The sequence below is a fragment of the Oncorhynchus mykiss genome, chromosome 23 (genome assembly GCF_013265735.2).
Source record: "Oncorhynchus mykiss isolate Arlee chromosome 23, USDA_OmykA_1.1, whole genome shotgun sequence".
NCBI lineage: Eukaryota > Metazoa > Chordata > Actinopteri > Salmoniformes > Salmonidae > Oncorhynchus > Oncorhynchus mykiss.
Genome location: NC_048587.1, coordinates 42,637,627 through 42,653,395, shown reverse-complemented (window position 1 = coordinate 42,653,395; position 15,769 = coordinate 42,637,627). Strand labels below are relative to the sequence as shown.

General features: G+C 41.6%; 1 protein-coding gene across 2 annotated transcripts in view; it reads left to right on the top strand.

The window, feature by feature from the left end:
* Nucleotides 1-1,529: 1,529 nt before the first annotated feature.
* LOC110502791 (nuclear protein localization protein 4 homolog) overlaps nucleotides 1,530-15,769 on the top strand; it is a 31,195-nt gene continuing 16,955 nt past the window's right edge. The window contains exons 1-9 of one of the 2 annotated variants that reach the window (XR_005039200.1): nucleotides 1,530-1,816; nucleotides 3,735-3,815; nucleotides 9,071-9,180; nucleotides 10,708-10,920; nucleotides 12,179-12,227; nucleotides 12,343-12,437; nucleotides 12,645-12,768; nucleotides 13,058-13,237; nucleotides 13,852-13,938. Coding sequence is in view for 1 of the 2 variants with exons in the window: in XM_021581074.2 (XP_021436749.1) it covers nucleotides 1,802-1,816; nucleotides 3,735-3,815; nucleotides 9,071-9,180; nucleotides 10,708-10,920; nucleotides 12,179-12,227; nucleotides 12,343-12,437; nucleotides 12,645-12,768; nucleotides 13,058-13,237; nucleotides 13,852-13,938 (954 nt within the window). In the remaining variant the exon portion in view is untranslated. The remainder of the gene's footprint in view (nucleotides 1,817-3,734; nucleotides 3,816-9,070; nucleotides 9,181-10,707; nucleotides 10,921-12,178; nucleotides 12,228-12,342; nucleotides 12,438-12,644; nucleotides 12,769-13,057; nucleotides 13,238-13,851; nucleotides 13,939-15,769) is intronic. The other variant, XM_021581074.2, reaches the window with a different exon arrangement.

Here is a 15,769-nt window from a genome sequence, read left to right as displayed (position 1 = left end):
GTCAGTTTTACGAAGGTATGTTTGGCAGCATGAGTGAAGGAGGCTTTGTTGCGAAATAGGAAGCCGATTCTAGATTTCATTTTGGATTGGAGATGCTTAATGTGCGTCTGGAAGGAGAGTTTACAGTCTAACCAGACACCTAGGTATTTGTAGTTGCAACATATTCTAAGTCAGAACCATCCAGAGTAGTGATGCTAGTCGGGCGGGTGCGGGAAACAATCGGTTGAAGAGTATGCATTTAGTTTTACTAGCATTTAAAAGCAGTTGGAGGGCTAATTTACAATACCTCTGACTATATTGAGTTGGTATCAGTCGATGTCCATTTTTTCATGAATATACAGTACCTTGTAATGTGTCCAGGCAGTGTTCTGTGTAACACCGTTCTTTTCTTTGGGAGCTGCAATTGGTCGATTTTTTAAATAATAATGTGCAATTTGACAGAAGTCACATCAATTTACGTGTTTTTCAAAAACTATGGATTGCAGCACCCCAAGAAAATAACATTTACACAGTAGGGAGGATTTGGAATAAGTGAGACACATTTCCCATTTCTGTCTTCTGTAACCTCTTTCGACATCTATCCAACATATTAGCCCAACCAACACATGATACATTTCTGAAATCCTCAAGATATTTCCTAATCACACACAAAAAAACAAATGTTGATATCATATTCACGTGATGCATGACATTTGTGTACATTGAGTAAAATATTTTCAGTTCTTATTTGGTAGACTGGGACTGCAGGGTAGACAAACGGGGGCACCATTATTATAGTCTATTACAATTACAAATCTATTCAATTTTGTGATTTGTGAAACATTTGATAATTTCAGAAATGTATCATGTCAGGCTAATATGTTGGAAAGAGGTTACAGAAGAGGAAATGCAAAAAGTGTCCCACTTTTTCTGAATTCACTTAATTAAATAACAGGACTAATAACAGTACTACATGAAGAAAAAAATGCAGGATATACAGTAGCACTACAAGAACCAGAGCCCTGCCTAACCTAAGTACAGGGTGGTCCCTATTGTAAACTGGATATCTTTCCTCCATTGGAAAATCCTATAAAACTGCCCCACTTTAGCTAATCCACGCTGCCCTATTTAGTAAAAAAATTACTGAATTACAAAATGTAAACATAATATTGGCAACTTTTTAAAATGTATTTTCATGCACTAGTACATAGTAGGCACATTTACAATTTGGCACTGTGCATTATGTATGAGTTGTATAACCTTAACATCAAAACTGATGAAAAAATGTCGTAACAATAGTTTAGATTTTCTCTTGTCAGACCAATAAATAAACGCCTCAGGATTAAGCTGTCTCAGTTTATAAAATGTTCACTCTGATATGAATTCACCCTACAATGTATGAAAGAATGGACATTTTTATAAGTATCGACTGATACCGACTTGTTGTAGTCGCAGGTAGGGTACACTCCGCCAAAATTAATCGCCTCGCAACTCAACTCCTTTGAGTATCGTGGAGTTGAGAATTCTTTGTGAGGGAGCAATAACCTGTGGAAATGCTGCAGTTGAGAATTCTTTGTGAGGGAGCAATAACATGTGGAAATGCTGCAGAACAAAAGTCTCGGAAGGATTTTATATCGATGCCTCTTTCACTCGGGCAGTTGCGGAGGGGCACTATGGCACGGACTTGTTAGCGTGTAACACCCGGTGTTTGAGTCGTGGAATGGAGTTCCGTTGATTCTGTCCAGTCAGTAAATATTTTATCGTTAGTATCGTTCTCTTTTGCTACACAGTGAAATAAATCGGGACCACAAACCCGAACATCATGGCAGAAAATATTGTAAGTATGACAGCGCGTTATAGTTAAAAGATTTAGGATTGATAGCCAGCTAGCTAACGTTATCAAAGTCTGTCCAGCGGAGTGATGAGGCAGCAGAATTAGCCATTTGCTAGCTAACATAGTTAGCATCTCACTAGACTGACAGGGCCTAGATAACCGCTAACTCCCTCTGTTATATAGCTTACCTAGCTAGTTAGTCAGACATCTTTTATTTCAAATTTGCCAACATGTTAGCCTGAGGTAGGCTCCGTTTACGTTGACCTATCATAGCTATTTATTAGGAAAGTAGTTAAATCGTGTGTTTGCTAGGGAACTAACTATCTTTGTAAACTATTGGTTTTGAAAAATGCGTGGACGTTCACTTTGACAAAGGCACATTGCTGTTGACGTTGTTAGCTACCTACCTAAGCAGCTAACAAGTTTTTATCAACATTCCCTGGCCCCCATTTTTTTTTTGCAAGAACGAAGTGATAGTTTCTGTAGCTAGCTAACTTTGTTAACAGTAAAATGATCTAGTCAGTGTTCTTAGCGACCTTGTCTTCAACTTGTGCCTAAAAATAGTTTTAGCTAGCTAGCTAATTACTTAGTCACGAGTTGGCTGGCTTGCTAGCTAAATAATTAACGTTAGTTAGCTAGCTAAATTATACTGTTTAGGGTTGTTTTCCCTGCTCATCCGAGATTAAACAATCCGGTTAACTAACGTACCTACAGCAATTATTTAAAAACCAGCCAGCCCATAACAGAAGCTGCTCATATCATGTACTTTACAATTCTTAGCTAACTAAACTAGGTAATTCACCTTCACAACCAAATTATTGCTTGTTAATTATAACCACTGTGTCACTACATCAATGAACGACGGGTGCCAACGACCCTCCACCCACATTTCTGCACTGTCACGACCCTGGCACTGACAGCTCTAGCAGAAACATCTAGCTAAATAGTTACAGCAGTGCCCTGTTTTCAGTGGGTTGCAACAAATGTCAGCGAGACAGTTTGGGATGTTAATAAAATTAGCTGATGAGTCAAATCACATTTTATTTGTCACATGCTTTGTAAAACAAGTGTAGACTGCCAGTGAAATGCTTACTTACAGGTTGTTTGCCAACAATAGAGTTAAAGGTAAAAACAACAACATAGAAATAGTGACACAAATACAAAGTGAATAACAATAATGAGTTAAAAATAACATGGCTGAATACAAGGAGTACCAGTACTGAGTCGATGAGTCGATGTACATGGTTATGTAGCTATGTGTACATAAACGTAGGGGTAAAGTGACTAGGCGACAGGATAGATGGACAGTAGCAGCAGCAGCAGCGTATGTGAAAGTGTGCTTGTGGTGTGTGTGTGTGTGTGGCATATGTAGTGTGTGTTGGGGTGTCAGTGTAATAAGTATGTGTGGATGGAGTCCAGTGTGTGTGTGTGTGTATAGTTAGTGCAAAAAAGGGTCAATACAGGTAGTCCGGGTAGCCATTTGATGAGCTGTTTAGCAGTCTTATGGCTTGGGGGTAGCAGCTGTTTTGGGTCCTGTTGGTTCCAGACTTGGTGCGCTGGTACCGCTTGCAATGCGGTAGCAGAAAGAACTAACAGTTTATGGCTTGGGTGGCTGGAGTCTTAGACAATTGCTTTGCCCCTTCCACTGACAGACTGGTATAGAGGTCCGTACTCACCACCCTCTGTAGTGCCTTGCAGTCGGGTGCCTTGCAGTTTCTGTACCAAGCGGGGATGCAGCCAGTCAAGATGCTCTCAATGGTGCACTTTTTTTTTAGAATTTGCCTAATCTTTTCATTGGTGATGAGTCATGATCAATATGGTTTTCCAATGTATTTGGTTTGGTTAAGCAATCTAAATATAGGAGATAATGGAAATGATAGATTATGATGTGGAGAAATTTAATATTTCTCCTAATTTACAGATCATCCGGGTTCAGTCCCCAAACGGGATGAAGAAGATCCCCGCCACCAAGAAAGAGACAGCAGCCGCTTTCCTCAATAAGGTTTGGAAACATGACATGAAGACAAATATGGGCTCTTAATGGTATTGTAGGCTATATGGTTGGGGTGTGTACAAAAACAAACTACTCTCCACAAACACATGGAAAACTTGTGGTTCTTTCTGTCATTCTGTAGTCATATTAATAGCACATTCTGTCGAACTGCTTTTGGCCAGGTAGCATCAGAAGATTGACATCTTTCTCTGTCTTTCTCACTCTCTCTCCCTCTGCCCAGCCTGTGCTCAAGCTCAGTGTTCATTTATGAGGTAGGCAGCTCTGCAGGAAAGAGAGTATTTCTGCAGTGTTCCCCCTCACCTGTGCACTGTGCAGCTAATGAGTGAGCCATCCACTGTGGAAGGATCCAATGCATTGCTCAGCAGAGACCTGTGGGTGTTATGTCAAATCAAACTTTATTTGTCACATGCGCTGAATACAAGAAGTGTGGACTTTACGGTGAAATACTTATTTACAAGCCCTTAACCGACACTGCAGTTCAAGAAGAAGAAAATATTTACCAAGTTGGCTAAAATAAAAAGTAACACAATAACAATAACTAGGCTATATACAGGGGGCACCGGTACTGAGTCCGTGTGTGGGTGTACAGGCTAGTTGAGGTAATCTGTACATGTAGGTGGGGGTGAAGTGACTATGTGTAGGTAACAAACAAACAGCGAGTAGCAGCAGTGTACAAAAGGCAGGGGGTCAACGTAAATTGTTCAGTGGCGATTTTATGAATTGTTCAGCAGTCTTATGGCTTGGGGGTAGAAGCTGCTGAGGAGCCTTTTGGTCCTAGACTTGGCACTCCGGTACCGCTTTCCGTGCGGTAGTAGAGAAAAGTCTATAACTTGGGTGACTGGAGTCTCTGACAATTTTCTGGGCTTTCCTCTGACACGGCCTATTATATAGGTCTTGGATGGCAGGAAACTGGGCCGTACACACTACCCTCTAGCGCCTTACGTTCAGATGCCTAGCAGTTGCCATACTAGGCGGTGATGCAACTGGTCAGGATGGTGTTGGTGCAGCTGTGGAACCTATGTGGAGAGGGAGCTGGGTGTTAGAGGGAGTGGGAGAGCTGTGTATTATTGCAATTCCTTTGAACAGTGATTTATAAATAGCTGTATTACATCCGCATGCTTGCTTGCCTGCCAGTCTTGACCACAACTGGACCTCAGAGACTGTGAGACAGTATTGGGTAGGAAATCAAGGAAATACCTTAGAGGCAGTCAGCAGTTCAGACAACAACTAAGTGGGCACCCCACCACTGTTTTGGTAAAGAACTGAGTGATGAGGATTGAGAATGGAACCACTTTCAAATTCATAAACCGAGCTTTCATAGAAGACACACTGCACCACCTCTCTCCCTTCTCTCATGAGGAAGTTCTTAGCTCCATGAGACCTGACGGTAACTGTAGAGTCAGGAGTGGGAATTTTTTTGAATAAATACGGGGCTCTGTCCTTGATCTGGCTCCAGTGTCTAATGCCATCAATGACAGTCAAGATCCTCAGAGACCGAGCTATGGATACAAAGAATATCCATCCATGACATCAATATTACAGGTAACCATGTTTTGAAGCTACAGTGTTTGTTTACAATTACATAGTTTACAACAAGGGAGTAAAATAAGCTTATATTTTGTGTTTTGATGGAGTAAGATAGTTGAACTAAGCTCATTAAGCATTTATATGTTATATTCTTCAAGAATCAATGGGTACATATAATTTAAGTCAACAAATTGATGTACCAATTTCAGATTGCCCATTAAACTCAATTGCAATATCAGTGGCTGAAAAAGAAAAGTCACCGGCTGTTTGGTCACAGTGGAGAAGGGTTGCCTTGCCTGCGGCAGAACCCTATTAAAAATGTATGTCTTTTAGTTAAAACAGAAATGTGTTGCAGATCAATGGAGAGAGTAGTCTAATTTGTATTCCCTGCCTCTGATGTGCTGCCAATCAGTCAGTAATAGGGAGAGTTGCATGAAGAGCCCAGAGAGGCGCTGTTTCTGATCAGACTGGGAGGGAGGGGTTTTTCCAGACGCGGTCATACATTATATCCCTTTGCATGTCATTGTTATATTTATGCTGATATAGGCTAGACCACTAGACCACTACTGTTGTCTTGCCCATAAGAACAAAGGCACTGCACTGTCTTTTCAGCTTTGAATAAACTGCATTTTTGTGACCTGTGTATGGCTGACACAGGATTTTTACCATGAGCAGTCTACTTACTAGACTTTTTGCAAAAATATACTCACAGGGATTGACAGTGCTACCACTGGCCGCATAAACTTCTAAATATTTTACTGTGTTACCTGGAATTTTAATTTGGGCGCACCCGTGCCCCTAGGGATGATTTTTTTTATTTTGTCATTGCTGGCGATTCTTATCATTCATACCTTAGTATGTACCGTAGTAACAAGTCCAGTGAAGACAGTATCCTGTCTTAAGTGATAATGCCCTCGAAGCCGGTGTTTGGCGGATATATTGACCGCGCCAATATATCCTCCAAACACCAGCTTCGAGGGCCTTATCACTTTTATACAATTGGTTATCAACATATTCAAATAATGATTTACATATTTTCATTAAACATTTTATTTTTATGATTTTATTTCAGCCTTCCACAAGACGGCTTGGTTGTTCGTTCTATCGGTTTGTTTGCCAGAGAAGCGACCCAGTAGTTAGGTCTTTTTGTTCTGTTTCTATGGACATGACCTAGTCGTGCTTTCGACAATGCCAAGCATCAAGAATATATCTGTGACAGGTTGGTCGTAGGGATATTAGTTGAAGCTTCTCTGACAACTCCTTATCTAACACCTGACTTGACACTCAACAAAGTGGTAGAGCTTGTGAGACAGTCAGAGCAAGTAAAGGGGCTCAGGTCAGCACATACCCTCAGCTGGTCTTAGTTCTTCTTGGGTACCAGGACCATAAGCGCACACCACTCTGTGGGCTCCCCAGCATGGGCACTGAAACACGTCTGGTGAGTGGTGTGATCAGGGAGCCCACTCTCTCGCGGGAATTCCACTAACAGTCCGTATGTTGCCAAACGTAGCTCCTGCTCATGTTGGTATCTGTACTGATGGCGCAAAAGCCATGACCGGGAGACATGGTGGAGTGGTACTGCACATGCAAGCAGTTACTCCCGACGCCACTTGGGTACACTGCAGCATCCACCAAGAGGCTCTTGCTGCCAAGGGAATGCCTGACCCCCTTGAAAGATGTTTTGGACACTACAGTGAAAATGGTTAACTTTGTTAAAGCAAGGCCCCTAAACTCTAGTGTATTTTCTGCGCTATGCAATGATATGGGCAGCGACCATGTAACGCTTTTACAACGTGCTAGTTATCAAGGGGCATGTTTTTTTATTTATTGAGAAGAGCTTAAAACCTCTTACAGCTACACCCCTACTTTGTGCAATTTCCGCCTGAAGACATACCCAAATCTAACAGCCTGTAGCTCAGGTTCAGAACCAAGGATATGCATATTCTTGGTACCATTTGAAAGAAAACACTCTGAAGTTTGTGTAAGTTTGTGAATGTAGGAGAATATAACACAATAGATCCTGGTTTAGATAAAACAATGAAAAAAACAATATGTTTTTCATTTTTGTATCATCTTTAAAATAGGATGATGGGGACAATTTCAGTGAAAAATATAAGAGGGCAACAGTACTTGTGCAAAGTTTCAGAATGATAACTTCTGAAATGAGTGTGCTACATGACATTTATCATGAAGTCACCCAGGTGTCCCACACAAGTAGCCCGGCAGGGTAGCCTAGTGGTTAGAGAGTTGGACTAGGAACTGGAAGGTTGCAAGTTCAAACCCCCGAGCTGACAAAGTACTAATTTGTCGTTCTGCCCCTGAACAGGCAGTTAACCCACTGTTCCTAGGCCGTCATTGAAAATAAGAATTTGTTCTTAACTGACTTGCCTGAATAAAGGTAAAATTAAAAAAATTATAATAAATGTACCCAAGTGGCCAAATTGGTGAAGGTATACATTTTGAAACAAATAACTATATACATAATACCAAAATGGTATTCTAACACTTGGTGCATCAGGTAGTCATTTATCGTTGTCTTCAAATCAGCTCACTTCGGTCAATTCTCCCCGCAAAAAAAACAATGAAGTTTGACTATGTTGCAAACATCCAGAGGAATGCACTGAAACCCACCATGACTATATAAACTATTGTTTACAGGGGCGAATCACGCTGAATGCTCCATAAAAAATTGATAGAGATGGAATTCACGGCACAAATAGTTTACAAAATGTTTAGATTTAGGCTATAAAAATGGATTTTATCAAAGAAAACGGCACTTCATTTGGTCAATGGGATACTCAGGAAGAGAAATAAGAGCAAAGATATCAGAATGTAAGTCATAATTTTACCTTCAGATGTGAATGTCTAAACTGTCATGGCGGAAAATGTTTCTGTTCTTGATTGCTCTTCTCAAACAAAAGCATGGGATTTGTTCTCTGTAATCGCTATTTTAAATTGGACAATGTAGTTTGATTACCAAGATTCTAATCTTTTGAAGGGTGTAAGACACTTGCATTTTCAAGAATGTTTAATGTTACGAAATTGTATTTTTAGTTGTCACTCTGAAATTTCCCCTGATGTTGGTCCCTGTACGGGGATCGCAGCCATAACAGGTTTTAAGGCACTGATGCCCTTTGCAACCACCTACCTATGTGAGAGTGGATTATCGGCCCTCACTAACATGAATACATCTAAATACAGGCACGGACTGTGTGTGGAAAATGATTTAAGACGGACATTCTCCAACCCACATTGCAGTGTTATGTGCATCATTTCAAGCACACCCTTCACATTAATCTGTGGTGCGTTATTCACAATTTCCGATGAATAAATAAGGTTTTATATGTAAGATGGTTAAATAAAGAGCAAAATTATTTATTATTTGCGCCCTGATCCTATAAGAGCTCTTTGTCACAACCCGGCTTGTGGGAAGTGACAAACTCACACTCATTCTTATGTTTCAAAATTTTATCGTACAGTGTGTGTGTGTGGCAGGCTTACAATGATGTCAAAGAGTGCGCTGACCCTGGTGCTAGAGGGGGTACTCAGCTGGAGGTTGAATGTTTTGAAGGGGTACGGGACTATAAAAAGTTTAGGAACCGCTGCTCTAAAGTTAAGCTCATCATTACCTAATCTCTTTACCTAGTCTCTTTCCACAGCTGTGCCTTGGGTCTGGCAGGCGAGACTAATCATTATTACCCTTTTTCTACTGTCAGGTGGGTAAAGAGTTTGGCTTCACCTCCAATGGCTTCTCTATCTTCCTGAACCGCAACAAGACCGATGAGATCCAGTCCCAGAATAAGACCCTCAGCCTGCTCAAGATCAAGTGAGTTTGGAGAAACATTAAGTTATTGTTTTAAAAATCAGGTGGTACTACTGAGTATAGTTTTTTTTTTTTTAGCACCTTAACTGCAATTTTTTGCAATCTAGAGCAAAAAATGGCCTAAATAGCTGTTTCCATCCACTTGGCGACCTATTGTAATGCAAATATTCTATAATCCGCATAAAGAAAATATGCACATGCAGAGGTGTTTCCACTAATTGGTCTTGTTGTGGATAAAAACCAGTGCGTGATGACGGTGCACACAATGTACTTCATCATGTACTGAATAAATATCTAAAGTTCCAGTTGTTACCATCACATTTTCAACTCTAATGATTTAGTTTTGTCACACAAACTGTTGCCTTAAATCGCAAATGTGCCTACTCTGGTCTTGGCAGGTGAGCTCCAGCCGATAGGCTGCAGATACAGTGCGGGTAGATGACATTATGGATAAAAGTGAGAATATTTGTCAAATTGCAGTCGAGCATCGATCATGTCACCAGAATACGACCCTCAATATTTATTGGAAAGGAGCATCAAGATCACCGTGCACTTTCACCACCCTGTGAAGTTCATCACAATTGATTTCCTTTGTAGCCTAATAAACTGCATGTCGTAGTGGGAGGACTACAGCCCATATCATATCGCGTGACTCCAAGTTCACTATGATTCGATGGTTATTATATCAATATTTCCACCATTTCTTGCATAATTAATTTTACCAACACAATGTTCCCACCATAATGAACATACATTTTCTGTGTGTATTTAAAAAATTGTACCGCAACTTCCTGTATCATCACAGCTGTCAGTTTTGTTATATATGGTATGCCTTTAATCACGTGAAAACTGTAGATAGAAACGTGGTTAGAGATAACAATATATATTTTTTTTTTTTTTTACTGTGGTGCAGTCAGTGCACAAGGTGGCGCTGCGCCCCTCTTACATTCTTTGGGGAGAAGCCTGTCACTAATTTTTAGGCTACTCCATTTAGCTAGATAAACATGTAGTTATTATTTACACTGCCTATACTAAACAATGTCCTCAATTCGTCAAGTGTTCCACAGGAATACTGGCACATGTTGACTCCAATGCTTCCCACAGTTGTCAAGTTGGCTGAATGTCCTTTGGGTGGTGGACCATTCTTGATACAAACTGGAAACTGTTGTTTAAAAACCCAGCAGCATTGCAGTTCCTGACACAAACTGGTGCGCCTGGCACCTACTTCCATACCCCATTCAAAGGCACTTAAATCTTGTCTTGTCCGTTCACCCTCTGATTGGCAAACGCATACAATCCATTTCTCAAGGCTTAAAAATCCTTCTTTATCCTGTCTCCTCCCCTTCATCTACACTGATTTGAATGGTATTTATCAAGTTACCGCAAGAAGGGATCATAGCATTCACCTGGTCAGTTTGTCAAGAGCAGGTGTTCTTAATATTTTGTACACTCGGTGTATAGCGTCACTTCATTTTGTTCACTTCTTATTATCTTGGATTATCATTATGCTCATTGTGTGTGTTTCTCTAGACATGGAGACATGCTCTTCCTGTACCCGTCGGGCTCCCCAGGACCCTCTGGAGAGACCATGGACGTGGCCACCACTCACTCTTCATCACTACCCTCATCTTCATCGTCCATGATGTCACGCTCCCACTCGGCACCCCACATCCCCGAGGATGAGATTGACCAGTATCTGGCCAAGCAGGAGGGCAAGATATACAGGAACAAAGATCCACAGCTGTAAGAGATTTTATATAACTCATGGGAAACTGTGCCCCCCCCCCAAAAAGGACAAAACGCATTAGCCTGCCTGGCCAAAAATGAAAACGTGAAATGAGGTGACGTCCTTTTGGAGTGCCATCGTTTCCCAATGTTCTTGAAATAGAGATTTAATTTGAAGAAATCTACAGCTGTGAGAGTGATTTAATTTATGTATGTTGTATTGAAGCAAAGCTACACAGCAACAGAGATCTACAGCTGTAAGATATTATATACTTTTTTATTTATTTCACCTTTATTTAACCAGGTAGGCAAGTTGAGAACAAGTTCTCATTTACAACTGCGACCTGGACAAGATAAAGCAAAGCAGTTCGACACATACAACAACACATGGAGTAAAACAAACATAGTCAATAATACAGTAGAAAAATAAGTCTATATACAATGTGAGCAAATGAGGGGAGGTAAAGGCAAAAGAAGACCATGGTGGTGAAGTAAATACAATATAGCAAGTAAAACACTGGAATGGTTAATTTGCAGTGGAAGAATGTGCAAAGTAGAGAGAGAAATAATGGGGTGCAAAGGAGCAAAATAAATAAATAAATACAGTAGGGAAAATGTTGTATTGAAGCAAATATCTACAGGAACAAATATCCACAGCTGCAATAGACTTAAAGATTTAAGGCAGGGGTGTCAAACTCATTCCACGGAGGTTAATGTCTATGGGTTTTTATTTTTCCTTTCAATTAAGACCTAGACATCCAGGTGAGGGGAGTTCCTTACTAAGTAGTGACCTTAATTCATCAATCAAGTTTAAGGGTGGAGCGAAAACCCGCAGACACTCGACCCTCCTTGGAATGAGTTTGACACGTGATCTGCTGAAACCGAGATCCACAACTCTGCCGACTTAAAAGGTCTACAGCCGTTTAGACTGCTGAGGGGAGAATGGCTCATAATAATGGCTGGAATGGAGGGAATGAAATGGCATGAAACACATTGAAACCATGTATTTGATACTATTCCACGAATTCTGCTCCAGCCATTACCACGAGCCCATCCTCCACAATTAAGGTGCCACTAACTTCCTGTGGTCTACGGGAACATAGATCCAAAGCTGTAAGATATTTCATAGACTTCCTGTATGTTCTATTGAAACAAATATCTACAGGAACAGATATCCACAGTGTAAGAGAGACACCACTTTGTAGACTGTAGCTAGTTATGTTATTGTATTAAGGCATTCAATTGTGTCAGTGTATTGATTCAGTTCTTGTTTCAGGTGTCGACATGGATCGATGGGAAAGTGTGTACACTGCGTACCACTAGAGGTAAGTGTGTGTTCTTTCCACCTTCATTCGTCCAACTATTACTGTTTACTTTAAAATTGTGGTTCACATGTCAGGTGTACTTCCTTACTATACATTTAATTGTTATCTCTGTCAGCCTTTTGATGAAGAATACTTGAGCCATCTAGATCCGCCTGTCAAGCACATGTCATTCCACGCCTACATCCGTAAGCTGACAGGAGGCGCCGACAAGTGAGTGGCACCAGATGTTCTCTAGCCTGGTCCCAGACCTGTCTATGGTTTCTTGGCAACATGTTTGGCATGACAACATCCATTGAAGTTGGCAAGATTGCATAAATAGATCTGGGACCAGTCTATGCACTCTTCACTTCCCTAGCAGGAGAATTGGCCACATCCACAAGCTCTTTGTCTTTATTTAAAACCTATTTTCCTCTACAGAGGGAAGTTTGTGGCCCTGGAGAACATCAGCTGTAAGATCAAGTCAGGCTGTGAGGGCCACCCTCCCTGGCCAGAGGGGATCTGCACTAAGTGCCAGCCCAGCGCCATCACCCTCAACAGACAAGTACGCCCCATAACTCCCCCCTCCTTGCTCCAAAGAGCCTATACACACTCACCTCCTTGCCCCAAAGGGTCCATCTCAATACTCCCCTTTGCTGCCAAGGGTCCATCTCAGTATTTTAAATTGTCTTCCTCTCCTTGTCTGCTCGGCTTCATTTACATTCCCATCAGTTCAGATTAAGAGAAGATGACGAGAGGAATCCTATTGAAACACACCACAAGAGATTTCTCAGTCTCTACTAATTCCTAGTGGAGATAGTGATTTGTATAACCCGCCTCATCCCTGCTACCAGAAATACAGACATATAGACAACATCATGTTTGAGAACCACACCATCGCCGACCGTTTCCTGGACTTCTGGAGGAAGACGGGCAGCCAGAGGATGGGCTACCTGTACGGCAGGTACACAGAGCACAAAGACATCCCTCTGGCCATCAGAGCAGAGGTCGCTGCCATCTACGAACCCCCGCAGGTGAGTGCTCTGCACTCTCGGGAGTCAGTCCAATGGTTTGTTAGGGAGTTGTAGATGTAGTAAAGTTGGTGAGCCACAGGATGGCAGTAAGTTCACGTTCAATGGGGTATTGGACATGATAAAATGCTGCTTTTGCTGGAGCAGTAATTCTATCACAGACTTAGATGCGCTCCGGCATCTTAAGCACATCATATTCGTAGCATATGCCACTAATCGGATTTGTAACATATCACACAAATTGCTAAATTCATAACCTATCACACTAAATGGGTGACGTAGTACACAAAAAACGGGGACCCATTTTTGCTCGTGAGTACCGCTTTAAAAACTACTGGCTGAAACTATAGAAAAGTTTCCAAATCAAATTTTATTGGTCACATACACATGGTTAGCAGATGTTAATGCAAGTGTAGCGAAATGCTTGTGCTTCTAGTTCCGACCGTGCAGTAATGTATAACGGGTATAGAGTGAATCTTTAAGTAATCAGTTCATTATAGCTATACATAGTTTCCAATAGCTTAAGAAAATATAAGGTTGTGTACTTTTTCAGAAATATGTTAATCCAAGATGTGGTTTGTTTAGTTTTAACTGTTGTGAATTCCTCTGTCCATTAGATTGCCACCCAGAACAGTCTGGAGCTGGTGGAGGACCCTAAAGCTGCAGCCGTGGAGGAGATCGCAGCGAAGCTGGGCCTGCGCAAGGTAAGATGAAACCACTAGCTTATACTACGGGCTTTATTTGAGCTATTCTAGATTCTGATGTCAACCTTCTCTCCATATCACTATCAATTCCATTTCGATTACTGAATTGGAATAGAATTGACCTCAACCCTGTTCAAGACACTAAGATTGTGCTCTGCAATATATACCCACCCTTGTTTTTATGGTGTAACTTTAGACTTAGACGTCCAGGGATCTCGGTAACGCAGAATTCTGAATTTTTTCACAGAGAAAAAAAAGCTGTGTTTTGCTCTGCATCAGACTAATTTTGTATTTCAGTTGCACTTCTCCACTCGTATGAGAATTCACACAGCACACAGCTACTTTTCTCAGTGTACAGTTGTGGCCAAAGGTTTTGAATGACACATTAATTTTCAGTCTGCTGCCTCAGTTTGTATGATGACAATTTGCATATACGCCAGAATGTTATGAAGAGTGATCAGATGAATTGCAATTAATTGCAAAGTCCCTCTTTGCAATGCAAATGAACTGAATCCCCAAAAAACATTTCCACTGCATTTCAGCCCTGCACAAAAGGACCAGCTGACATCATGTCAGGGATTCTCTCGTTAACACAGGTGTGAGTGTTGACGAGGACATGGCTGGAGATCACTCTGTCATGCTGATTTGAGTTCGAATAACAGACTGGAAGCTTCAAAAGGAGGTTGGTGCTTGGAATCATTGTTCTTCCTCTCTCAACCATGTTTACCTGCAAGGAAACACGTGCCGCCGTCATCATTGTTTTGCACAAAAAGGGCTTCACGGGCAAGGATATTGCTGCTAGTAAGATTGCACCTAAATCAACCACTTTATCGGATCATCAAGAGCTTCAAGGAGAGCGGTTCAAGGAGAGCGGTTGTTGTGGAGAAGGCTTCAAGGCGCCCAAGAAAGTCCAGCAAGCGCCAGGACCGTCTCCTAAAGTTGATTCAGCTGCGGGATCGGAGCACCACCAGTACAGAGCTTGCTCAGGAATGGCAGCAGGCAGGTGTGAGTGCATCTGCACGCACAGTGAGGCGAAGACTTTTGGAGGATGGCCTGGTGTCAAGATGGGCAGAAAAGAAGCCACTTCTCTCCAGGAAAAACATCAGGGACTGATATTCTGCAAAAGGTACAGGGATTAGACTGCTGAGGACTGGGGTAAAGTCATTTGCTCTGAATCCCCTTTCCGATTGTCTTCTCCGGACAAGCTTTTTTCCGGATGCCCCAAACAAGGTGAGCGCTACCATCAGTCCTGTGTCATGCCAACAGTAAAGCATCCTGAGATCATTCATGTGTGGGGTTGCTTCTCCGCCAAGGGAGTGGGCTCACTCACAATTTTGCTTAAGAACACAGCCATGAATAAAGAATGGTACCAACACATCCTCCGAGAGCAACTTCTCCCAACCATCCAGGAACAGTTTGGTGACGAACAATGCCTTTTCTAGCACCTTGCCATAAGGCAAAAGTGATAAGTGGCTCGGGTGGAAAAAACAACAATATTTTGTGTCCATGGCCAGGAAACTCCCCAGACCTTAATCCCATTGAGAACTTGTGGTCATCCTCAACAGGCGGGTGGACAAACAAAATCCCACAAATGCTGACAAACTCCAAGCATTGATTATGCAAGAATGGGCTGCCATCAGTCAGGATGTGGCCCAGAAGTTAATTGACAGCATGCCAGGGCGGATTGCAGAGGTCTTGAAAAATAAGGGTCAGCACTGCAAATATTGACTCTTTGAATCAACTTCATGTAATTGTCAATAAAAGCCTTTGACACTTATGAAATGCTTGTAATTATACTTCAGTATTCCATAGTAACACCTGACAAAAATAT